Source organism: Rhea americana, unplaced genomic scaffold, assembly GCF_003343005.1.
Source record: "Rhea americana isolate MKP2758 unplaced genomic scaffold, rheAme1 scaffold_104, whole genome shotgun sequence".
NCBI lineage: Eukaryota > Metazoa > Chordata > Aves > Rheiformes > Rheidae > Rhea > Rhea americana.
In genome coordinates, this window is record NW_028185084.1 from 565,194 (window position 1) to 590,136 (window position 24,943).

Genomic DNA, 24,943 nt, shown 5'->3' on the forward strand with positions numbered 1-24,943 from the left:
GCAACACATGCGTTTTCCACTCTTCACTCTCAACGCCAGCACGTGAAAACCCACAGCTCCAGGCCTCAGCCTGCTGCATTACACAGCTTTAAATGGTCAAACTCCTCAGAGCAGCAGCACAAAGACCGCAGGGACAGTATCTGTGGGTAGCACTGCAATGGTATTTGAAAAAACATCTAGCTCAAAGCATACTAGGAACAGCTTAGCTTACCCATCTGCCTTTAGTTTAAAGCACCAATGGTTAAACAGGCTCAGAAATCTGCAAAATCTGCACCTGTTAAACTTGAAACGTAAAAATGTGAAAATGCAGACAGCAGATGTGCAACACAATGCTTCTCTGATTTTTTTTGCTAGGACATTTGGAAGGCTACCATTCATTGTCAAATCCATCAACTCCTCTCTCTATTCTTTCCCTGTCCATACTATTTCTACACAACACAAAGAATTATATTTTCCAGAGAAATGTAAAAGAAACAGGACTGCTCAGTATCACCTCAAAAAAGCTTCAAAGTCTGTAGTCCTTATATTATGATGAAACTACAGACAAATCTTCAACCTAAGTAGGACAGCCTTGTTAGAATATTTGTATTCGAGGCCATTGCCATTAAATATACAATAACTGTACTTAAAATAAAAGCTTAATATTGCTTTATAGTGTCTCCCCCTAACAGCACAGTAACTTTTAAGTATTCTGTTCAATTTCCCAGGCTAATAGTTCTTTTTTTCCCCCCTTTTTTTTTGGGGGGGGGGGCGGACTTCTAAATATTCCAGAAATTTTAATGCAAGGTACAAATTCATTAGTCCCATTTCTCAGCTGTGGAAATTGAAACACAGAAAACTGATACAACTCGACTAAAATAAAACTACCAGATCAACTGAAGAATCAGTTCTCAGTTCAACTGCCACCTTTTCTCCCAGATCACATACAGCAACAAGCCAGTCCTACCTTTTGTTTGAGTGGAGTTTCCACAGTCAACATGCAAAGAAAAATGTTTCAAGAATAAGATGCAGGTGTGTAAAATTTCCCTCTCCCCCAAACCGCATGAATGGCTTAGACACTACCACCTACTTGAGGAAGGGGCAAAACCTGTTTACGCATGTTGCATTTTGCAGTAAGTTGGGAAAGGCAGCCACAAACAATGACTAAAGCAGTCTTCCCATGTCTTTTCCCATGTGATGAGAAGGGAAGCACTGAAGCTGGCAGCATAAACAATTTTGCAATAACATCTTTGCATTGCAGCAAATCTTAGCATTAAGTCTGCGGTGTTTTCAGGACAAAAACTACATTCCAATCAGATTATGCTGTATTAATATTTTTTGAACATAATAAAAATAGTAATTTTAAAATCCCATTTCTTCTTTTTTTATTAAGAAAGTTTTCAGCAGCTAACGATGGTTTTATTTTTGCTTTCTGGATGACATGAAGACAACAGTGATTTAAGCTCAGGGACTGCCGTCCAAATGAAAGCATCCTGCCTATTGATATTATGTCTCATCTACCTCAGAGAGGGAAGATAAAACTTTCAACAAGACTGTAACTTTTGGAGAAGGAGGGTAGTCACTGAGGAATCTTTTTAAGCACAATTGAGCTTGTAATTCTTACTAATTCCCTCTCCATCTGCCAATGACCTGGTGTGAAATTACAGCCAGTTTAAAACCTCACTGCTTTAGCCCTGCTCCTGTCAGAGGACATATATCCATAACCTTGTTGTGCAACCTGTCCCATTTAAGACCTAGTGATGCCAAGGCCTTCTGCATTACTTGGACCCAGACCTAACAATTAATACTGCTCATCAGAAGTTTAGCTCGCTCTGAGAAGGAAGCAGCCAAATAAAATTCTATTTGAAACCGATCTCTCTCAGCTGCATTCCCAAAGGGCCTCACAAATAATGTCTCTCTATTGATGTACTTTTAACTGTTCCTTTGATTTTAGTAAACACAACAAAGAAAGGGCTGTGAATCTTTCAGATTACCAACAATGCCTTCCTTTAWCAAAGTATGGGTAGTTTTGACAGTACTAGTAAAATAGGAAGGCAGGCCAAAATCATTACTGAGTAATGGTCTTCTAATCAGTCAGGATAAATCAGCAGAGATGAATCATTCAAACARTAAAAGAAACTACAATTTACCAGATAAGAATGCACTACGAACAGAACCTCAAACCTCTCTTATTTAAGGACTTAAGCAACGAACTTTCCAAAATTCTTAGTTCTGCACCTGACACCGAACAGCAGCTCTTCACAGCTATTTCCAGATCCTGATGCTGGTATGACGCTGCCTCTTTTCCAAGGAGAAAGGGAACCCTGGAGCTCAGATGCACGGGCCTCACTTTCACGCTGAGGCAGAAAGGTCAGGAACAGAGAACGAACAACTGCTGGGTCGACAACCGCGTAACATCACAGAGATGTGTCTTAACCTCTGCTAATAGCAAAGGCTGAAATAGTTGATGCATCTTGCATCAGCTTGCTTGCATCAAGCCCTCCAAGATTTTAAGCAGCAGCTATTTATTTACCGCTATACATACAAGTCACAGTAAAATCCTGTTGTTCCTGCACCACCAGCTTTCCTCCCAATAATACCTACATTAAAAGAAACATCCTTTCATATATGTGTGATTCATCAACAGAAAGAAAACCAAACAAATTGAAAAGGGGGCAGACAGTTTGGTATCCAACACAGATCTCTTAGCTCCTACTGTTTATCTAGCACACAAGCCTAGGGAGACTTGGGAGTTTCCATATATGTAGGAGCACTCATTGACCCCATGAGGATGCAACAGTAAGCCTGGATGGGAAAGAGAGGAATGTAAAACCTGCAAGAGTTATTTTGTTTTCTTTTTATTTTGAGCTCCTAGCAGCCAATTTAATTCTAGCTGTAACCACAGTAGCTACAAATACACAGTTCCATGTGGCTTATTGTCCGTAATTCCTCAGACTCAAAGGCTAAAACCTTCATGCTCTTTTCTTTAAGGATAAAAAAGGTTTTCTTTGCCCAACCAACCCCTGTAACACTGTTTCTCAACTCTATGCAAAGAGAGATAAACAATGAGAGGACATGAAAGTTATTAACAAGAATTCAAAGTTTAAGCCAATATTGACTTGACAGCAAACAAAACCATTGTGACAACGCGCTATCAGATGGCCCTGAACTTTTTGGTTTTGACTTAAATGGTCTTTTAATTTAATAAGGTTAAGAAATACTACCCTATAAAACAAATGGGTGGAATCATATTTTATGTACGATGTAACACGATGATACCGTAACTGCTGTCAGTTGGCAAGCTGACATTCTCAGTCGTGCAATCATGCTGGTAGCAGAACACGATTGCTGCAGCAAGGGTGTGGTGGCTGCTACAATATACTTTGAAATGGAAATGTCACATCCCTACCTACCAAAATTAGCTTATTCTAGACAAAAAAAAAATAGTGTTAGTAGGTTTATGCCTTTGAACTCATGAAGTACAAAACCAAAACTGCCTCAGCTTTCTGAAGACAAAATGAGTCAAGTGATTCTGGCTTCTCTGGTACTGAACCACCTCCTAAGTAAGATAATCAGTGGTCACTGATTTGGGAAGAAGAGAGGAGTGACAACACGTTTACTGACACTGCTGCCTCCTCTTTGCAAGATGGATAATTCAAAGTGTTCCAAAATAATCATTCTTTTCCTGAGCTGTCAAAATATATGACTGTCAGCCATGGGATGAATGTCATCAGTTTATTTCTGATGTGAAAGTTCATGACAGAGAGTGGGGAAAGGAGTCTGGGTACAGTTTTAGGCAAGGCTAATGGCTCTGACTGCCTTCATTTCACATAATATGAGGACGGTGCTTAGGATATTTTTAAATAACATTAAATTATATAAAAGTAACTTTGCAAAAGCTGAAAGTACGAATGCAGAAAACTAGATGACAAACTGACAACACTAAATGTGCTTCCATTCTTCTTCCTTGATCTACTTATTTCCTTGCATAAATCTTGAAGAGCCTCCAGAAGGAATCTGCTCGTCATATATCATCTGATATGCAGATGCCCTTTCCAGATGTTAAATTTCAGCTAAACTAGCGTTTTACATTGTTTTGTTTTGTTTTTTTTATCTAGACAGTAATCAGGTCTATGGGAAAGAGTGTGTAAGGAATAATTTGCATGGACAGAAAACATGTCAGCATCTAATGAATGATATGATATTATTAATGTAATACTTCACTTGCCCACTTCTCCATTATCATCTCCAATTGGTAAAATATAATCACATTTTAACATTGCAGTCTTTAAAGTACTTGCAGTAAATAAGTTATTTTATGTATATGTCATAGTTAAGATTATGGATTTCACTGCATATAGCAAATAATAGTCAAATAAAAAATATCTATACGGGGAAGAAAGATGACTCGGAAACCTAACAAGACAAACAGCTAATTGTATGTTAGTTTTCTAGGTGATCAAAAAAAGGAAAATACTATCTTCCAAGTAGAACGTTTTCAATCTGAAAAAGGCTTTACAACCTATTTACATTCTTATGTCTCCCTGTAAAATGATCTGTCAGTATTATCTCTGTTGTACTATTGCAGAAGCCAGGGGACAGCAGCTTGCTCAAAGGTGGATGAGGTTCCCAGTCTCCTGTTCAGACTGCATCTTTTTTTTCCTTTTCTCTGCACCATACCCTGTCACTCAACCCCTCTGAATGCATTGACTTTACCTTTTTAACTGAATTACTCTGATCTTCTAGCCTCAACAGCTCCAGGTTTCCATGTCCCAAAGAACTTTTTTAGGATGCTTAAAACATTCATATTTTTTCTTCCCATCAAACCAAGCATCCTTTTGCAGATAACAACACATTTGCTCTGTGTTTACAGGAACAAGTAACACTTGAGTAAAATGAACAGTCAGAGGAGTGAGGATAGTGCTGAAAGTCTCCGTCTGTCAGAGTTAACGTTAGCAACATGCTTTATGTTCCACGCCAGCCCCACTGGGATCATCTGAGTCCCTGGAAATGCCGCCAGTTTGCAAAAATCACGTAATCTGTTTTTTTGTTACAGAAGTGAAACCCACAACTTTTTTTTTTTTTTAAAAAAAAAAAAAACATTTGTTCCTGAACAACTGTTTTGCACTCCTTAAAAGCATTGTCACAAGGCTGTCACAGCTAAACACCTAAAGCACGTGCCTGCAGTCAGGCCAAGCACAGATTAACAAAGATACAGTTCATGATTTAAAAAGTGGTGAGAACTGTAAACAGATAAACAAACAAGATGGTGAATAACCAAAGCATTTATATATAAATAATGTCTCATTGATAACTGTTTAAAAGAACCAAAGCAAGTGATGTAAATATAAACTGCAACTACCCTGTCGCAGCCTCCAAAACTGCTTGTTGAACCATGAGCACATGGAAACTTTTCTGACCTTTGCTTAACCACTGACCCCTGCTTCTGTGACCCCTCACACTGTCCTTAGCCATGTTACTCATCTCCCATTTCTTTTTAGCAGACACAGTAACTAAGATGACCATATCCAACACACTACAATAACCTATTATTAGGTGACCCTGCTATTCTACCTCCCATTTCCCAGTGTATATTCACAATTGAAATATCAAGGGTGATAGAAACTTTTTATCCATGGCTTTGGGAGCGGTAGTGAGAAAGAAGGCAGAAACGTACATGACACCCTCGGCTACAGCTTGTATGCATTGTGATAACGTAACCTAGGAAAGTGGAAGTGGGTTTTTCATCTTTTCCTTCTTTAAAATACAGAACATTGTGTAAGTTTGATTTTATCAAAAACTTTATCCCTCCTTCATGAAAAGTCTCAAAGAATTTGCCTGTCCAGTATTTGAAAGATGAAGAAGTCATGCAAAAAATTTTTATGAAACTAAAAGGTCTTATGCAACTTCCTACAGTCTACCTGCCATAAAGGAYTGGCAAAGCCTTCTAAATTAACTTGTCCAGTTGACACAAGACACTCCCTCTGCCTTGCCTCTTTTCACTAATAAGTCAGTGATGTGGTCAACTGAGAAGGAGGAAAGAGAAAAATTTGTTCTAAAATAGTGGACCCTCCCAGAACACAGAGGGGTTTACCTACTAGATAAAAGTCTAGTCTACCATATGCACCAAAGATAAAAAGATATCACCTTGTTTTTCGAAGCCTCGCTTGCATCAGGAGCAATTTCACAGCATAGTGGAATTTAAGGAAGCAGTTACACCTATTAAGCTTTGGTTCCCTTGACACCCATAATCACTTGAAACTGCAACAGAGCACTGTGGTTTGTGACCAAATATAGCTTTCAGATAACAAATGTACAAGGAATATCCAAAATGAAAGTGCAATGAATAGGTGTTATATTTGCTAACAGAGGAAGCACCTGCTAGCTGGAGCAGCCCAACCAATTACCAGCTTTCTTTCAGCAAGAGGCAATATACTGAACTAAATCAATGACAAAAAAATCATGAAGATACTCACCAGCAAGTGTATAATCCATATCAAAACCAAAGCATTTTATCTTTTCCATGGCTAAACTTCTGTTTACAAAAACCCTGGAAAGAGAAAAGAAACAGTCATATGTATGAGCAATTTCAAAACAATCATGTTTTTGAATAAACATATTCTGTTTGCTGTCAGGATGTGCGGCTATCTTAGTCAAAATCAGATTGTACCTGAAAGAYGCATATTTTGTTTTTTTCCATGAATTCTCCTGTAACATAGCCATGACTTTGTGGGGTTATTCTAATTATTGGTATGCTGTCTAAAGAAACACACGCCTGCATGCACACAAACACATGGCTTTGCATGTGACCTGTAAAAATTCCTAAGAATAGAAGTACAAAATCTCCTGAAGCAGAATTCAGAGCTCAAGTGAGAGGAATCTGGAAGCAGAGGATGCAAAGCAATAACATTTGCTTGATTAAAACAAAATATTACAAATAAGTAAAGAGGAAAGGAAAATGACATTTCTGTGAACAAATATTTTAAACATTTATTTTTCATTAACATTTTAGTATTTTAATAAAACAGCCTTTTTTTTAATCTCTGTTTGCAATTATATCTAGAAATTCAAAGCATATCTAAAAAGACAAGTTACCAAATTTACATCATTATCATTAATAAATATTTTATATAGCTCTGGAAACAGAAAGTGAGATAAATTTTCAGCCACAAGAACATAGTGTTTTTATTGTGAAAAATGTTATTTTTCACTCCCCTGTAACTCCTCAACAAAAATGTTATTTTTTTATTCAGTTCTAATACTAATGCCTATTCCAACAAGAATCAAGCTGAATACTTCAGGTCTTTTTTGACAACAATATTTTAATATCCTACATTCAATTTAGTTCAAGTAAATAACATGGTAAAGAAATAGGTCAGAGAACACAAGCTTTTCTTGCTTCCAGTACCAACCATTAGAGTAACTAATCTGCTTATGTTTCCCCAGAACTTCAAACCATATAGCAGATCTGTAACTCCATGGGACTTTCAACAGACTCCACCGTTTGTCTTATCTGAACTCCAAGAATGAGAGTTACAAGCGGCAAAGTCAAGAATTCAGCTGTGGGACAGAAGCTGAGCTTCTCAACAACAGTAGTCCCAGAGAGAAATCACAAGTATTGTTCAAGCTGTCACGCTGAGACAAAAAAAATGCTGAGAAACGTGTGAGAAAAGCCAACAATCCTAGAGCCTTCGCCCGTACTCTCACCTCGGCACATGAAAATTCTGCATCAATATAATAACGTTATTGCCCTCGGCAGAATAACTATCCTCTTAGAAACTGAACTCAGCAAGACTTCCTTACAGGAGGAGTGGCATAGGGAGAGGGATACAAGCAATGGAGACGGTAAGTGCAAAAACAAGTACTCATATGTTCTGAAAAGCTCGGAGAAAACTCTGAGATTCTCCTCCCAGTGCACGTTCCGGGCAGGTGGCCGGCAAAACGTGCCAGTTTTACTGCATGTGTCTATCTACTGAAGCTCGAATTTTAACAGCAAACTGCTAACATCAAAGTATCACACTTCTATGCAAGTAGTCTTACCTCATCTCTTACCGATGTGCTTCTTGTTTAGTTTGCAGCAGTCTGATTCATCTACTTGTCTGAATCATATTACACAATTCCTTAAAAGCTTTCCTAGTACAGATGCAATTTTGCTTGGATCTGATTTGACTTCAGAAGATCATTATGCCTGAACYGAGCCTTAAAGTACTGTGTATCTTCTTGGACGGTGTTATAGAAAACACATCTGTGGCTAATTTAACTAGTCACTGGATATCGTTGTTGTTCCACACAAATCCACTTGGAATACAGTTTCTCCGGCAATAGTATACTTTACCCCTAACCTTGCACACTCWCTCTGGGAGTCACAGTTTCCTGGCAAATTGCCTGCCTTTGACAATGCGGCTTGTAACTAAGGGGCYTGAGAGGTTATAGATGACTATCTCTTCTGGTAGATTTACGTATTACTTAAACAAAACAAAATTATGGGACACCTCCCCCCTTAACTAGTAAAGAAATGCCTCTTAGAAATATGAGATGGGAACATAAATCACTAAAACTTCACTCCTGAAATAGCTGGTTTTGAGTAGGTGGAGCAAATAATCTGAATCTGCAGTTCAAATCACTGTTTGTTTGTCTTCTAACACTGAGATAGTTCTGATTTAGAATAAGCCAATGGTGCTATTTGGTACTAAATATTGTTTCAAACTTTGTATAATGAAGATGATTATGTTCTCTTGCTGCKGATGCCAGGAAACACTATTTATTATCTAATTCAAGCACACTGGCATGCAGGTGACTTCTGATCTAATGTCTGTGCAGTTTGTTTCTAAAGTGAAGAGATTTAAGAAGGAATAATACACTTCAGGGAGATGCTCGCAACAATTTTTGTCCAACCTGCAGAGTCTGATTTTGTTCYCTCCGTTAGCTTTATCCCCTGGAGCACAGTTTTTTGCCAGAGAAAAATGCCCAGAATGCCTGTCCTGAACAGGACACAAATAGGAAGGGAATTTTAAGGCACTCAGAAGTCTGAGGAGCATTTCAGAATTGCAACATTTGGGAAAAGTTTCCCAAATGAGGACAAAAAAGCAAGCACTTTTAAGAGAGAGTTGAATGCGCTTATAAAAGGGGTAATACGACAGTGCCCGTGAAAGGCGAAAACAAGGGAGCTGTGACCCAAGAGATCCCTTCCARTCCAGCGTGCCTATGTTTAGATGATGACGACACCAAACTGACCAAAAACCATGGAAAGATCTCTAAGCCTCTGACATTTTTTCATYGCTTTCTTTTATGGTATTAACAAAMTGAACACTGGGACTAAAAAAACCCCAGCACATGTTGATACTGAAAATTTGGAAAAGTTTTCTAAAGGCAATGAAACGAACAACATCTACTAGCATATTTTTGTATTCCAAAATAGGTCTTATGACTAAAGCATGGCAATTGCTATACTAGCCCTGTCCTGCTAACAGCTGGTGAAGATCTCTCTTTCTCTACCAACTCATAAATATTGCCTATGACCTAGAAACTTTATGTGGCAAGGTCTAATCGCGCCCCAACAGTCCACAGGGCCTGGCAGATTTCAAGGTGTCCTACCAACTTATTTGATGTGGCAATTACTTCATCCACCAGTCCTGGAGCAAAACAGGGCAAACGTTCAAAAATCTACCTAAGGCTATTACACAGCATGTTCAGGACGGGAAGCGAGGAACACTTTAATCAATTTAAACTAGCATACACAAAGATAGATTAAACAGTAGACTAAACAGTGGCAAAGAAACCGGAACTAATTTCACTTATCTTGAGAAAGCCCAGCCAGATATTCGCTTACTTTGTAGGTGCTCAGGACTCCAGTTTTAAAACCTGATAAAGGAAGATATCTCTCATACACAGTGCCCCTCTAAACACAAGAGACTTAGTAGATCCTTGTGGTCCAGCACTACAAATATTTACTGCCCAGAAGCTTAACTAAACTCCCAGCTTAACTTAATTCATGGGTTTACTCAAAGTGGTAAATATCTGCAGTATCCTAGAAACTAAAGATAAAAGTTGAAATGAAATCACCTCTACAATTTCTGGGAACAGCCAGGTGCTCCTCAGAGGCTGCAGACTTGGCCCAACTGCTCTCTGTTTCAGAGTCTGTGCTCAGATCTGAACTGGAGGTGGCACAGTTCAAGTGTCTCCTCAAAAGATATGAAACAGAGAGAAATGAGAAAAGCATCCTTTTTCTAAAAGTCATACAGCAAATACCACACTTTTAACCCAAAGTACCTTAAAAGATAAACAAAAATCAAAGAAGCTCCCAGACAAGAGAGAGAGAGAGATATTCATAAAAGGTCTAGGGATCAAGTCAGACTAAGAGGAAAACTAAAATCACCAAACACTTTGGCAAGAAGCTTTTAACCTGGAAATATCTTGCTGGAATCAGAAGAAATCATACTTATACTTCCCCTGATTCCTGTCTTTGCCATCCAGGAAAATTATCATTTTTACTAGGAGTACTAAAGTAAAAAAATTAACTAATATTTTAACAGCACCAGGCAATAAAATGAATCAAACCGTGGGCATGGCATGAGACCACCTTCTATAACAAAGTACAAAATTCCTTGTGCTGAGAGGCAGAGGTGGGTATTATTACCAGTTCCCCAACTCCKTATCTGTCTGCAACTGGAATATCTTCTTAAATAGGACATTGCCTTTCTCCCGCCTTCGTTTTTCTCTGCTCTACAGAAAAGCAAGCTTTCTATTTCTGTTTTGAGGAAAGTGAGTAACATCATGAATCTCCTATGCAGTATGGCTGGAGGGGTTTGAGGTGTTGGTACTTGAGCCCCAAGCCAGTTTGGGGACCTTATCCAGCCTGAGCAGCTCCCTAAATCAGTACGTGACAAAGTCGGGAGTGGGAAGGCAGCAGCCTGGCCTTGGGGTGGCTTAGGCCAGCACAGAACCAGAGCTTCTGAAAAACAAACTTTGGGAACTGTTTAAAGGAAAACATCAGGCAAATTTCTTCCCTAATGAGTTCCTCCTCAAAGACTGAACTCTGCAGCTTTGTCACAGCAGAAGGCTCTCCGTGGTGACAGTATTATTATTATTATTTTTTAAGCTCTAAGAATTGGGCTGGATAAGAGAAAAATGCATTGTACAGTGAGGAAGAAGGAATTGCTGAACATGCATAAAGGAAGTCACAAAGCCCTGATTTCATCAATGCTACAATTCACTGTCCTTTTACTTTTACAAGTGAACTGATCTTGGTTTTGTTACTGTTCTTGTCAATCAATTCTGAGGCAGGACCTAAATCCCAACTCTTCTCAAGTAACACAGGAGAGGAGCACGCAGAGGGGGAGAAACATTTTTATTTTGTTTATGCAAAATCTCAAAAGCTTTCTGTGCCCTGAATGAAATATGCATGTATAATACTTTTGTAATCTGACCAATAAAATAAACAAAGTACACTAGAATTGTACAACTAACAAAGGACTTGGCACACGGCTCCCAATTCTTCAGAGCAAGAAAATGAAAATTAACAATGTGAGGCGCGGTTTCTGGAATGGAGCTCTTGTATAATGATTTTCAGAATGCGTCCAGAAATATCTTGCAGCAAAAAACATTCTTTGTAAGGAGAGTATATTTCACTGGAAATTAAAAAACATAAAGAAATTTGCAGCAGTGCTTAGTGGAATAGCAAATACAATGGGACTGGCTGGCTTGATTTACACGCATATTAAAAAAAAAAAAAGATTGTGGTGGACAGTTGGGCTTGGGCTAGTCACAATACAGGCACAAGCCAGAAGGCTCAGATTCCTGCTTCCTCTAAGTTTAGGCACTTTGGTTAATCTTCACATTATAAACAACTTCCATATTTTAATAAGCAAGAAGAGTTTAAAAAGAAACAAGAGGGAACTAAATGAATTAGTTTTTAATAGCCTCTCATTGCTGAGTTCCCCATAGCTTCTTTAAAAAAAAGTTACTAATACTAATAAAAAGATCTTACTACTGTTAGGACAACTGGATGTTCTCAGTACTTTTAGCTACCCACAGATGTGGGCTCATAGGAGATGTCTTGCATTATAATGTCTGGCCTTACAGTCCAGGTTAAAGCTGACTTCTGCCAACAGTAAAGTTGGTGAATYCCTCACTGACCTTACACATTCTGTACAAATTCTGTGAGCGACTTTGAAAAGSATACTAAGAGACACCCAAATGTCTTGTCTTGGATGCTTTGGTACCTGTCTTAGGAGAGATAAGAAATGAAGTCCTTTAAACTACTAAAAACAACAGAATCATTCTTTCACTAAGCCGAGCCTCTTTAGGCAAGTACTTTCCGTACATCATTATTTACCATACTTTTTAATCATTAGATTTTCAGAGTTCCACCTTACTGCTTCTTCAACCCAAGAAGGGCGTTCTGACAGGTCTCTATGTTTGCAATCATGTTCTTTAAGAGACAGGGTTTGGGTCCGAGATGAACTCCAGAAGACGGAACGACGTCAGATGTGGGACGTCAAAATCGCACGCCCACTTCTAGTAACATTTCCAACATAGCCTTCTGAAGTTTCACAAGATTGACTGTCCTTGCACAATTATAGTGATATAAAACTGGAAAATCGAGTTATGACTGGAACTGATGAGGCCATATCCAGAAAAACGACTATGAGCACTTCCCCTTGAAATTCAGGAGGAATCAGATGGAAGAAGATAGCCTTGGCCATTTCTATTTCCATTGTTTGGGTTTTCTTCCCAGGCAACAGCACAGTGCCAAGAAGCTCACATATGGATTCCATCCCAAAATAACACCCGCCTGCTCCGTGGAACTATTAAAGCTGGGGAGCATGGGACATTTTCARTGCAATTTCTTTATTATTAATTTGGCAAATGTTCTGCTTTCTCATAAGCTCGCCCATTCTGCCGCCTTATCACTCCCTTTCCCTGCTCTCTCCAATGTCCAAAGCCCTAAAGCAAAATAAATACACCGGGCCACACGCTGCCCTCAGCTATACGCACAGCCACCCCCTGAGTCCAAGGAGGCTGCACAAAGACACAAGAGGAAAGAACAGAGCCAGCAGTGCCTACAGAGCTGTCATTTAAAGTTACATGAAAATACCCTACAAAGTCTATCTGAAGATGTCTCATGAGAAGAGGTACACAGTATTTTCAAACTGCTAACAGTATTTTTTTTCTGATTTGCCACCTGAACAAACCAATAAAGAGCCTTTATATATAGCTACCCAAACATATACACAGTTTGAAATCTAGGCTATATAACATTTCCATCTGTTTGCAATCCCTGATGATCCAGTATCAATAAAGTAAACAAACAACATTAAAACTGAATAACCCCGACTTTACAAATTCAAACAAACTCAAATATATCTTAAATATAGAAATCAAAGAACCAGTTGTTAAACCTTTTCCTTTGCCACTATTACAGTATATATATATATATTTTTTTTTTCAAACCTAGGAGCTCAAAGTACTGTATCAGCTGAAATCACTCAGCTCATATCACCACTATAAAATGCTTTAAAAGCAAACTGAAGCATAAYAACTATGAAGCAACTTGTTCAAGAGTCTATGACAAGCCAGCAGGAGAGTTAGGATTAGAAGTCATGATGCCACATTCCCTGTGCTAGCCAGCAAACAACCCTGTAAGAAATCAGAACTAAAATGACTCCAGAAACTTCATGTTCAGGATGACAAGTCCCAAATTATTCTGATGGAAAATGGCAAAATATCCCAAAGTCTGTATGTTTAACAAAAAGGCCATCTCAGCCTTACTGCCCTGTTAAGCCAAAACCACAGAATAAAAGTAAATGCAAGTACCTGTTTCCTGGTTCTTGGTGACTGTCAGTAACAAGAGTGGATGGAACATCAACTTTTTCCATTATTTGCTTTAACTAGACGTGCTTGCTATTTAAACCCTAAACAGCTATGTGAGATAATCCAGAGGGTGCCTAGAAGTGCTCACTCCAAGTTAAAAAATAGACACTAGGGCAATTTGGTGGCTCAGAGTCAACCTAGTTCTTGCCTAATTACAATCACGTTAAATGACAGTACTCCTCCAGAACAAATGACCTAGTGATTATCCTCTACCCGGAAAAGTCAACAGGCTCTGCATGAGGGAGGTGGCCTCACAACCATACACACACTAAGGAAAAGCCACCTAACAGATATGCACCCATTTTATTTCCGAATTAAAATGTATGCTGCCAATAACACAGTAACGCAGTATCCTCTTACCAGTGACCTCTGCTAGAGAATGAATAACATCGAGCTTGTATATTAATTCATCTTTAGACCTTACCACCAACAGGCGCCAACAATGTTGTATAACTAGGTTTGTGGCTGATACTAACACTAGCTAACTTAAAGTCCTAGTTAAAGTTACCAGAAATAGTCTGAAGATTAAAAAAAGAAAAAAGAAAAAAATAAAAAGCACCATTTCTCCTCCTCTATGGATTTCTCCAATTACTGTTGTTGCCTTCATGGCCCTTAAACTCTACTACATACATGTTAATGTTTTCAAGTTTTGCTTACTTCATCAATAACCTCAACACTGTAATTTCTCAAGCAGCTGAATAAACTGATCAAAACACTAAGTAAAACTCTGGGGAGGAAAACAGCTATAAATATTTGATTGTGAACATTCTTGCCTATGGCATTCAGACATGATTAGGATCTAGTCATCATTCTTTGAGTCAGTATGCACTACACCAGTTAAACCAGTCTCAGCTGAGATCTCTGCCAACAATATTACAAGTTGAGCATCCATCCATTCATCAACTATGATATAGTAAGTGCACCACCTGAAAACCCAGACTCACAGTATCAACAATCATAGTAAAATACAGCTTTCATAGGGGCATTTTCAGAGGTTGGGGTTTTCTTAATTTTTTTAAAAAGTTTAATATTCATGAAAACATTATTATCTTTTACAGTAAACAATTTTGCCTGGAATGGAGTCTTTCCCCCTTATTCTATGATGCTGCAAGATTTGCAATTCAAGTATATCAAATCTGTCCTAGTTCATGAGAATCAGAAAGTTAAATCAAGTGTTCTACATATCTCCACTGGTAAACATGAAGTAAATAAATGGTGAAACTTTTTTTTTTTTAACTTTGTATTTCAGAAAATCAAACATTACTAGTAGCAATTAGAAAACCCCAACGAATGACTTGGAGCCCAACTGGGCCTTCAAAAGTGGTGTCAAAAGTTAACCCCTGTTACAACTACACCGTAAATGTGGCACAGCCACCAAGCTCTCACAGTCTTCCAGATTGGGCCTATAAAATCACTGGGACCAGCTTGAAGATCAAGATTTTAAGGGCAGTTTTTAATTCCATGTTCTTTTCTATACTATTTGTTTTTCTCAGTCAGTCATTTTGGATTCATGTTTTCAAGCTTTTTTCTTTAACCACAAGAGAGAGAGAAAAAAAAGGGGGGGAGGGGAATATTCAAACATGATTCCAGCAGTTGGCATTTTACAACATTCAGAAAATAACGTAGGTCTGACAGCAAAATTGCAAGGTTTATCAGTGGTACATTAAAGAAAGAATTGTCAGTTTTTATAATCAACACCTTGTATTTTGTATTTGTCTTTTACATAAGATTTCCAGTGCTTCAGCAATATCCAAGACTCAGAGCAAACTGGTATCTTATGAAACAATCTTACATCCTAAAAGTGATGGTTGTGATGAACAGACATTTTCTACATCTGACTAATTATTAAACTGCTAGAAGAGATAATACTGAAAAACAAGGGTAAATAATTTCAGTTCTATTTTATCATCTTAACTCTGAATTTTTCTCTTAAGTAACATCACACCTGTGAACACTAAGATCACAAAAAATACCTGAAATAGAAGTCTGACAACACTGCCTCTGGAATGAGGTTGTTTCAGATTCTTACAATACTGGATTATCAAAATAACTCCCATGAAACTGGTACGCCAAAGCCATTAATAGCACAGATTTATACTACAGTCTTGACATCAGATTCTCTCATTCTCTCTGTCTCTCTCTCTTTCTTCCTCTCTTTTTTTTTTAAACAAGTTACTAATTTCAAAATGAAAATCTGCCTCCCCCTTGATATACTTCCAGTGTTTTGTGTTGCATGAAAATCTGAAGTGCTAGTAATATTTCTACTTAATATGTTTTGGATGAGACACTTCTAGGTTATATAAAGGCATACTTAAACTGTAAAACAGACTGATTTCAGACTATCAGGTCCCAGCTCCTGCAGGGAAACCTTCATTTATATAAATGTATTACYATCTTCCATGAGAGAATTCTTTGTGAATATAAAGATCTCTTATGTGAGTGAGGGTTAACATGATCAGGGTTCAAATGTGTGAGCTCTCAAGGACAAGTACTTCTTTGCTTGGACCTTGTACAACACTTAGCAGACTCTCAGCACCTARCCATAATAAACATAAAGCAAATATGCATGAAAAAAATAAATCAGCCTTACTCTGATAACATTTGTATCAGTCTAAATCAGGAGTCACCCAACTGAAGCCATAGGTAAAATCATGACCTAAAGGCAAAACTGTAAATTATTTCAGTAGGCTGAAGATTTTTGCCAGGGAGGTCAATGCAATAAAAACCATCTCTATTTATATGTTACATACAGTCACATTCATTAGATGTTTTTCTATCTTGATTAACCAGCTGACACAGGGATACTCAAATAATGTTAACATTGAAGAGGAATCCAGGCATAAAGCCTCAGAAATGCATCACAGGATACATTATTTAGCCTTAGACATCGCCAGCTTGCACAACCTGGCCTGTCATATGATGCTAAGGCGTTTTTCTCTAATTAGATTCCATTTAGAGAATCAATGATCCCCAACACTTCCAAAACACTTCCTCAGAAATACCACTGTGTATGAATCACAAATGCAAAATGGCATTTAAACATAAGGCTGGGAAATTTGACTTTTTTCTCTTTYTGTATCCAATTTACATCTCTCCAACTTCTGCTGCATAAAAGATATGAATACACTCTGATTATCATACTGCATGACTTCTCAAATTAAACAAGCTAAACTTTGAAAATACACCTCCCACAAACAAAATACTGACAATCACTAGATACTCTTGTTTTTAACTCCATAATAATATTCCAGGCATCTGATGAGGACACAGGCTGTACCCATCTTCTGCTCTAGGTCTGGAACCTTGGGCTAAATTTTTAGCTCAATCAAACAGTCAATGTGATCTTGGGAAAACAATCTAGTCTCTGTACTTCAATTCCCAAAACACGAATGTGATATTTCTTTTGCTCTCCACCTTGACATCTTGTTTATTTAGACTGTAATCTCTTTACAGCAAAGATAGTTTTATGCCCATCAGCCTGAGGAAATGCGAGTGAGATCTCATCTAGTGCTTCAACATGCTACTGCAGTGTATACAATTAATCATATTAGATATAATGCTCGAACACTTAATATCTGCTCCCATTCAATTTCCTCCGATTTTTTTTGTGCATTCCAGTGTCTAAGCCTCTCCAATGTACACTGCAGTGCAATTATAATACTTCTGCTGCTTCAAGTATTTCTTGACTTCAAAGGTTCTATCCCAAAATCTAACTTGTGATTAATCTTTCTCCTGCATTAACCCTCATAACCACACCCTTGCACACTCTATTACAAGTATCTCAACTCTACTGTTTGTAAATTCCTGCTGGCAAATAYTGTGCTGTCTTCAAAATTATCTTCTACAGGGAAAGTGGGGATGACCTTTCTGTTACTATCAGCAAACAAGAACCAGCAAGAAACGTGGGTTTTATGTTTAGTTTAACACCCTCCCTCTCAGCAATTTATTTGTAGAGTTGCACGAACAACTTACCGGTGATAGGCTTCCCGGCGGTACTTTTTCAGAGCATGCCCATCCATGTTTGCAGGGAGATCTGCTGCATTCTGGAGTCGGTCGCTCCATGAGGTTGTCATCTTTAAATGCTTATTTAATTCTGGAAAAGGAAGAAGAGAAAAGTTTGCTTAAGTTCAAGGTCTGTTTCACCCTGAAGTTGTCTAACTGTTTCCTGGTTACTAAAAGATGCAATGCTACTCAGGAAGTTTTGCAAAGTGCCCAGTGGAACGGTTTGTGTTTGTAGGTCAAGCAAGATGCTTTCTTCTGAGATGTTAGGTGACATACAGAGTCAATAAAACAGATGGATAGGAGAGCTTTTCCACATCGTTGGAACTGCAAAGACATTCCTATCCTTTGTGCTGAAAAGTTATTTAGAGACAGACACCTTGTTTTCATTGCTGAAAAGGCATATTTTTGACTTTAGAGTTACTAATATGCCTTTGCTATAGCTAACAGAAAAACTACCCTTTAAACATGAGATAAACTGGCAAGTCTACAACCCGAAATGGGACGGACCTTGCCACATCTACCATAAGGTAAAAATAGTGAGTCTTGTCTCTGACTTTGCTTTWTGTTTGTCTTCAAGGCAGCAAAGACAAAGCTACAGAAAAGACAGATGCTAAATAAGCAGAAAGAATTGGAAGAAAAGTAGAAAGATTATTCTAGTATCTTGTGTCCTCTGCAGGTCAGCCACATTCAGGCAGAGCAAAGAACACATGCAAGACTGTAATACCAGGAATGCAAACATCCACCATCAGATCTTCACACATATAACTTCCTCCACAGATAATCTGCACCCCAACACGAGTACTGGTTCTCCAAAATAAGTCAGTAGATAGTCTTTATCTTCAGAGAGGCCCCTGCAGTGAGGCAACAGGGGTACATTTCCCAATTGTTTTATCAGCACACTCAGGAAGTCCTGCTCCCCCCATCATCGTTCCAGACACACACCCTGCTGCATCCATGGGATCAGATAATCAGCATCTAATGACATAGCCCCACACTGAGTCTGTTCAGTTCGCCAATCCAAGCTCTAACCCATCAAAATAAATTCACAAAAAAAAACAAACAAGAATATGTGTTAGTTCTTCACTGGTCAGTCCAACCTGCCATTACTCTAATGTTAGAGCCAGTGCAAGGAATGGGGTGGAAAATGCATCCCACAGTTATACCAAATCAGATATAACACAAAGCCACACTCTTGTGTAACCACTGTGACTGTCAGATCAAAGGATTTGGCTTGTTTGCTCTTCCTTGAAAGAAGAAAAAAAAAACCCCACAAGCTACAGGAATACAGTAATCACTTTCAGGCACCTTTAAAATATGACTACTTTAATTTTCCAGAAGGGAAACCAGATGATTTCAGCAAAGTAAAGAGTAGACTGAATGTTCAAACTGATGTTAGAATTCTAACACTGCACTTCTGAGTGTCACGCATGTGCTCACTCTCTTTGAGGAAATCTTTATTATTTTTCTAGTTTTAATCTTGACAAAAGAGCAACAGTTGTGATCGCCACAGYATTTATTAGTTTATTTATCTACTATTTGCTTGTCATAAAAATCAAACAGAAAGTAAATAGATTGGCTGTCAAAAATATGTTCATCCTACCCCCAGCATTCTCTGCTCGTCTCCCAGTTACTATAAGCAAGGTTTACAAATGCATCTTATGCCGCATCCTAAAGGTCACCAAATTTAGGTGTTGGCAGGCAGCCTAAGGGAATGCATTCCAGAGCTGAGAGCTCTCTACCATGAATTCCCTGCAACACACCCAGGAGGTCAYCGGCAGGAACAGGGAGATGGGGCATGCCAGCCAACCGCAACTTCCACAACAGGGCATGCAGGGAGAAGCGGCTTCTAAAATAGCCCAGGTCCAGGCCACTAAGGGTTTGTAAGCAATTACCAGCTATTTAAACCATGCCCAAAGGCAAGCAGATGGATGACAGCATCGGGCGCAGAACTAAATGGCCTGCAAGCATCAACCTGTTCCACTTTAAAGGCAAGGCACTCTGCCTGTGGCACCATTAGCTATATGCAGCAGGGACTGCAGTGGGCCTAGGGGGAAGAGAAGGACATCAGGAGGGCTGGAACGCCCATGCAAAAGAACAGTGACGGACTGCAGGTCAGTGGATGAGAGAAAGCAGTCTGAGATGCACAGCACGGTGCGGGGTCTAGTAGGACACCTAACTGCAAACTACAGAGAGGGCTTGTGTCCCCAAAGGGTGGAAAACTGTCTAGTCCATAAAGTTTTCAAGACAGTTCAGATCACAACTGCCTCAGTCTTAAGTGGAACTATTTTAAAGCTACTAACTTTGATCTGTGGATTCAGACTCAAAAGACAAAACATATTTAAAGCCTCTAAATTACAAGTAAAATAGCACTAAAAAAAAAAAAACAGCTGAATGGTTGGTATTACGACTTTCGCACAGGAAACTATGAAAGCCAACTCACAGAGGTCTGCATCTAGATCTTGCAGCTGAAAGCAGTCTGAATCCAAGCTAGCAACCATTTTGAAGGGCTACACTGCTCTGTTTTCTTGCCAGACACATTTTAAGATTTTAAGATTTACACCCACAGCCAAAGCCAGAAACTTGTGCCAGCCTCCTCTTCCCACTTCAGCTTGTTCACATCACCTCCATACCATGTTAGAGATGCTGACACAGGTATGACGATGGGACTAGTCCCATTGGCCATCCACACAAATGTCTGACAGTTCTGCAAACATTTCATACAAAGATTACTAAAATCCAGATGGCAGAAGAACTTCTGTGGGTTACCTTTAGTAATATCCTTTCTAAAATGAGGAATGAGTGAAGCAGTTTGAGCTCCTGTGTGACAAAGCTCTCCTCTTCTACTGTAAGAAGCATCATCCTGTGTGTGCTGGGATTTGAAAAGCTGAGATTTGAGGAAATCACAGAAACTGAGTTTTCATAGTTAAACAAGAAAAGCTTGAATTATTTTAATCTTCCATCAGTATTTTGCTGTAGCTGTGATGATTAGTTCATAGGCAGGAGGACAAGGCTTATAGACAAAGGCAGTATCTTTTATTAGACCAACTGGTATGGCTGGAAAAAACAGACAAGCTCTTGGGCACATAAGCTTGTCTAAGTTTTCAAACTGTACCAGTTGCTCTAATAAAAGATATTACCTCTATCTGCAAGCTGTGTCCTTATTTATTTATTAGAATTTCTTTGTCTTAATGTTTATATAGCATAAAATAAAAGAATCTAATGATGAAGTTTTGTATTCGTGAACTCAAAGGCACTCCAGCTTAGCAGCCTTTACTGGCACTCTGACAGTAACTTATTGGTCTGAAATAAAACAGTAACAACTTGCAAAAGATACTGTGATGCACGCTGCCCACCTAAAAGCTTTGCTCACACAAAGTCTCACTGACTTGGATGAAATTGTTCTGATGCTTCAAAGGTGTAAAATTCAGCCTACCTGCATGATTAAGAGACACAGGACCTGATCCCTGAATATAATTGTTCCACTTCATAGTGGTGCCAAGGACAGAGAGAAAACTAAGATGGGCTAAATGACTCCAAACGCTTGTAAGCTACTGGATTAAACATCTAACGGAGCCGGCAGCCAGCCACTGAAGATTCTCAACTCCAAGCAACTGAAATATGATGCATCTTTTTCTTTAGTTACAATTCTATTTTTGAAATCAATTATCTGTAAATAGCTTCACATAAAAATAGGAATCTTTACATAGATAAAGTATGTCAGAACATCTCCCTATAATTTATTGCAAACATGCTCCTTGCTAATACAGTCTTAATTAAACATCTGATAGCATTTATGGCACAGGGTTCATTTTGAAAAAGTATTTTAAAGTTCAGCTGTGAAGCTTTGATCCAGAGCTACTGTCCAGCACACAATTTTTTCTCCAAAAGAACATGAGATTTTTAACACATATTTTGAAATAAATCCATTTGCTTCTTTTGTCAGACTCTAGCTGATGCCAAGTATTAGCCATAGTACACCTTCTTTTTTTTAATACTCATACATATGTATAAAATAACACATCTCAAAACTATTCTTCATGGAGTTTTACTAATTATTTTTCTCATCTCCTTTTGCCAACGGATAGTTAGAAATTTCTGCACCTGATAATACTTCTTGTGTTCAGTTTAAATGCACTGTCCGCATTCTTTTCTGAATTTGTTTTTAACACTTTGATGATGCAACATCAAATCAGAGACTCGCACACTAAAACAACATAGCAACGACAATCCCACTTTTTCCAGGATATTCTCCGAGAGCTTATATAGCAGAAAACAAAAGCATTGCTAACCAATCCCAAGGTTGTAACATACTCGCACTGATTTGCCATGCACTACATCTGCCTGCTTCTCACACATTCCGTTTCAAAAATCCTTAATATCTCTTTAGTACGACCCACACAAACACATGCACATTGGCAAAGCAGACTGAGCCAGGAATCATCACACCTAACATTAGCCATTTAAAATCTTTGCATCTAGTCTGAGCCTCTGGATTTACAAACAGACACGTCTCCTGGTGCCCTTGCCAAGCCAGGAGCAGTCCTTGGCTCCCCACTGCAAAGCTGTTCCTTCTCAAGTGGCTTTGAGGGGTCTCAGTGCCTGAGGACTGATCACTGATCCGAGTTAAAACAACCCCAAGAAAGGGAAAAAAAAAGGTTGGGGGGAAGCAAGACCAGGGCTGGCTTGTTCAAACGTGGATCATTTTCTTGCTCCAGGTCATGGCATGGCCTCATAAACACTTCCAATGGGCAGGGCAGGGAGAAGGAAAAACAGTTCTTCCTGCTGCTGAGAGGCCTGTCTGTTACTGTGGCTAAGAAAAGTGAGTGACTCACTTTCCAGGAGCGTCTCTCTCTCTTTCTCTGCTAAGCATAGAAGGAGTTCGCATCTAAGACAAGTTTAGACTAGACACTTAAAGACAACTGACATCAGAGGAGGAGAATCCTGCTCAGCTTAGCATCRTATCCTCTGGTCTTCTGGAGCATCTGACATCCTGGGATGCACTGCAGAGAGCGGTCAGAACTGTGCACTCCCCCTAAATAGCAACTCCTACTGCCGCCGTGGGATACAGACCACTGGCCTCATCCAGCAGGGCAGGTCTTACATCTGCGATCCCAAAGCACTTCACAAATTCTCATCCCCATAATACATTTGAGGCAGCAAGAGGTGCTGCCCCTGCTTCATCAGCTGATAATAGCAGGCCACAAAGAAGGTAACGACACAGACCAAGTGGGAACTAAACGCAGAAGTCTTAGTCCCCCAAGCCTTGCACTACTAACTAGTCTGAGTTCCTAGCACTAGCAGCGTGATCACACACAAAGCAGAGATACTTCACATACTCCTTAGGCAGTAGTTTAACATGTATTCAGATTTAGACTGATACAGCAAGCTCAGACCTCTACACATTTTTAGAAATGCCCACCTTTTGTTCCCTTTTCAAACTCTGCACTGCCCCCTTGCTCTCCTGTCTTTCACCCATGCTCCCAGCCTATCCACTTGTCTGCTGTGCAATCATTTCAGACTCCTCTCTGACACTGCCACGCAGGCACCGTGCTTGAAAGCACCTGCTCTGCCCAAGCAGAAGCTCTCTCCAGAGGCCTCTGCTGTGCTAGTTACAATTAATCTGTCCAGCATAAACACCAATTGCTATTCCCCTTCCCCTAATTTGCCTGCCTTTTGGTGTTAGTTTCTTGGAGCAAGTCCTTTTTTGTGCAAACTCACATTTCATTCAAAAGGTGACTAAGCTCTGTTAAGCACTAGCTGAGCAGATGGAGGCCCCACTAGCAGTGTTTGGGAGAGAATAACCCTCAAACATTCCCCAAATTCAAACTCAAGCGTGTCACAAACACACTAAAGGGATGTGGTAAACTACAAAGAAAAGACATTTTGGGCCTGCTAGAAGGCAAGGTAACAAGGAATTTCTAAAACTAAAAATACCAAGTAAGTATTTCCTTCTCAACTAAGGAGAAAAAAAAATGTTAAGCGGCATAACTGAAACCCAGGGGAACCATTCACATGAGCTGAATGCCGAAATCTTTACTCACACCCTGCTTAGGAAGAACAATGCAGAAGATGGGTGGGGAACTCTCCAGGATTTTAAAAGTTCTGGATAACTCAGAACTGCCAGGACCCAGATGCGCACAAGTCAGTATGACCAGAGCACCCAGGAGTATCATCAAAACAAACCAGAGAACAGAATAAACTACTCCTTCAGCTCCTACTAGAACAATGTGAAACAGAAAAAAAAGTGTTGTGACAGACCTGCTTGTGAAATTGGGTGGCGGTCCCACTTTTGGAGAGCTAACGACAATAAACAGAGATTTTTGAAGTATGATAGAACAATAGAAATTCTAGCAAAAGACCAGAGATAAGAATATAATGCACCAGGGGTAGAATTCGTCAAAAAATATTTCTAGTTTGTATTTAAAAATGAGGATGATAACAGGTTAATCACTTGATGATAATGAAGTACGTCCCATTCATTTTACAACCAATGAGAATGCTAAACAATACACATCAGAGATGAACATTTTTCACCAACCAGTCTGAAAATGTCTCCCCAGGAATCCTAAAATAAYCAGCTGAATAGATTTTAGACTACATCTGATGGCAAAAACTAGATAATATACTAGAAAAGATAACACTGGATTTAATTAATGAAAAATTAGAAGACAGAAATATAATAAATCTTGGTCACTCTAACAGGAACATTATATGTTACTAGTCCATGTCTGCAAAATATTGAAGACTGAAAATTACATGCACCTACACATGACCAAGGCTCTAAAGCAGTAAACTTCTGACTTGTTCCAAGCTGTACGGACAGCTTGGATGAAGAATGACTTCCCAATCTTATACTAAATTGCATCTTTATGCAACTGTTAGCTCACATGGTTCCTTCCCTTTTCTCCGCAACTCTGGGGTGACAATTCAAAACATTTTGTGTTTTACTGCCAACATTATTGCTTAATAGCCAATTACAAAATGTTTCCAAAAGGTGTTTTCAATTACTGATGCTTTTGGAAAATTAGTATGTCCAGGACTTGACATGGATATATCCAGTCCTCTGACGGCAGTGGAAAGCCCACGGTTT

General features: G+C 39.0%; 1 protein-coding gene across 4 annotated transcripts in view; it reads right to left on the reverse strand.

Annotated features, from left to right (window-relative positions):
* Nucleotides 1-24,943, reverse strand: part of NT5C2 (5'-nucleotidase, cytosolic II) — a 63,423-nt gene that overhangs the window by 24,313 nt on the left and 14,167 nt on the right. For 2 of the 4 annotated variants that reach the window (XM_085307728.1, XM_085307736.1), the window contains exons 2-3: nucleotides 17,824-17,944; nucleotides 6,456-6,529 (exon numbers count right to left, since the gene is read on the reverse strand). In XM_085307728.1, coding sequence (XP_085163854.1) covers nucleotides 6,456-6,529; nucleotides 17,824-17,924 — 175 coding nt within the window. In that variant the 5' untranslated portion in view covers nucleotides 17,925-17,944. Of the gene's footprint in view, nucleotides 1-6,455; nucleotides 6,530-7,686; nucleotides 7,725-8,019; nucleotides 8,274-17,823; nucleotides 17,945-24,943 lie in introns of those variants that run through there. The other 2 variants (XM_085307751.1, XM_085307745.1) reach the window with 2 other exon arrangements.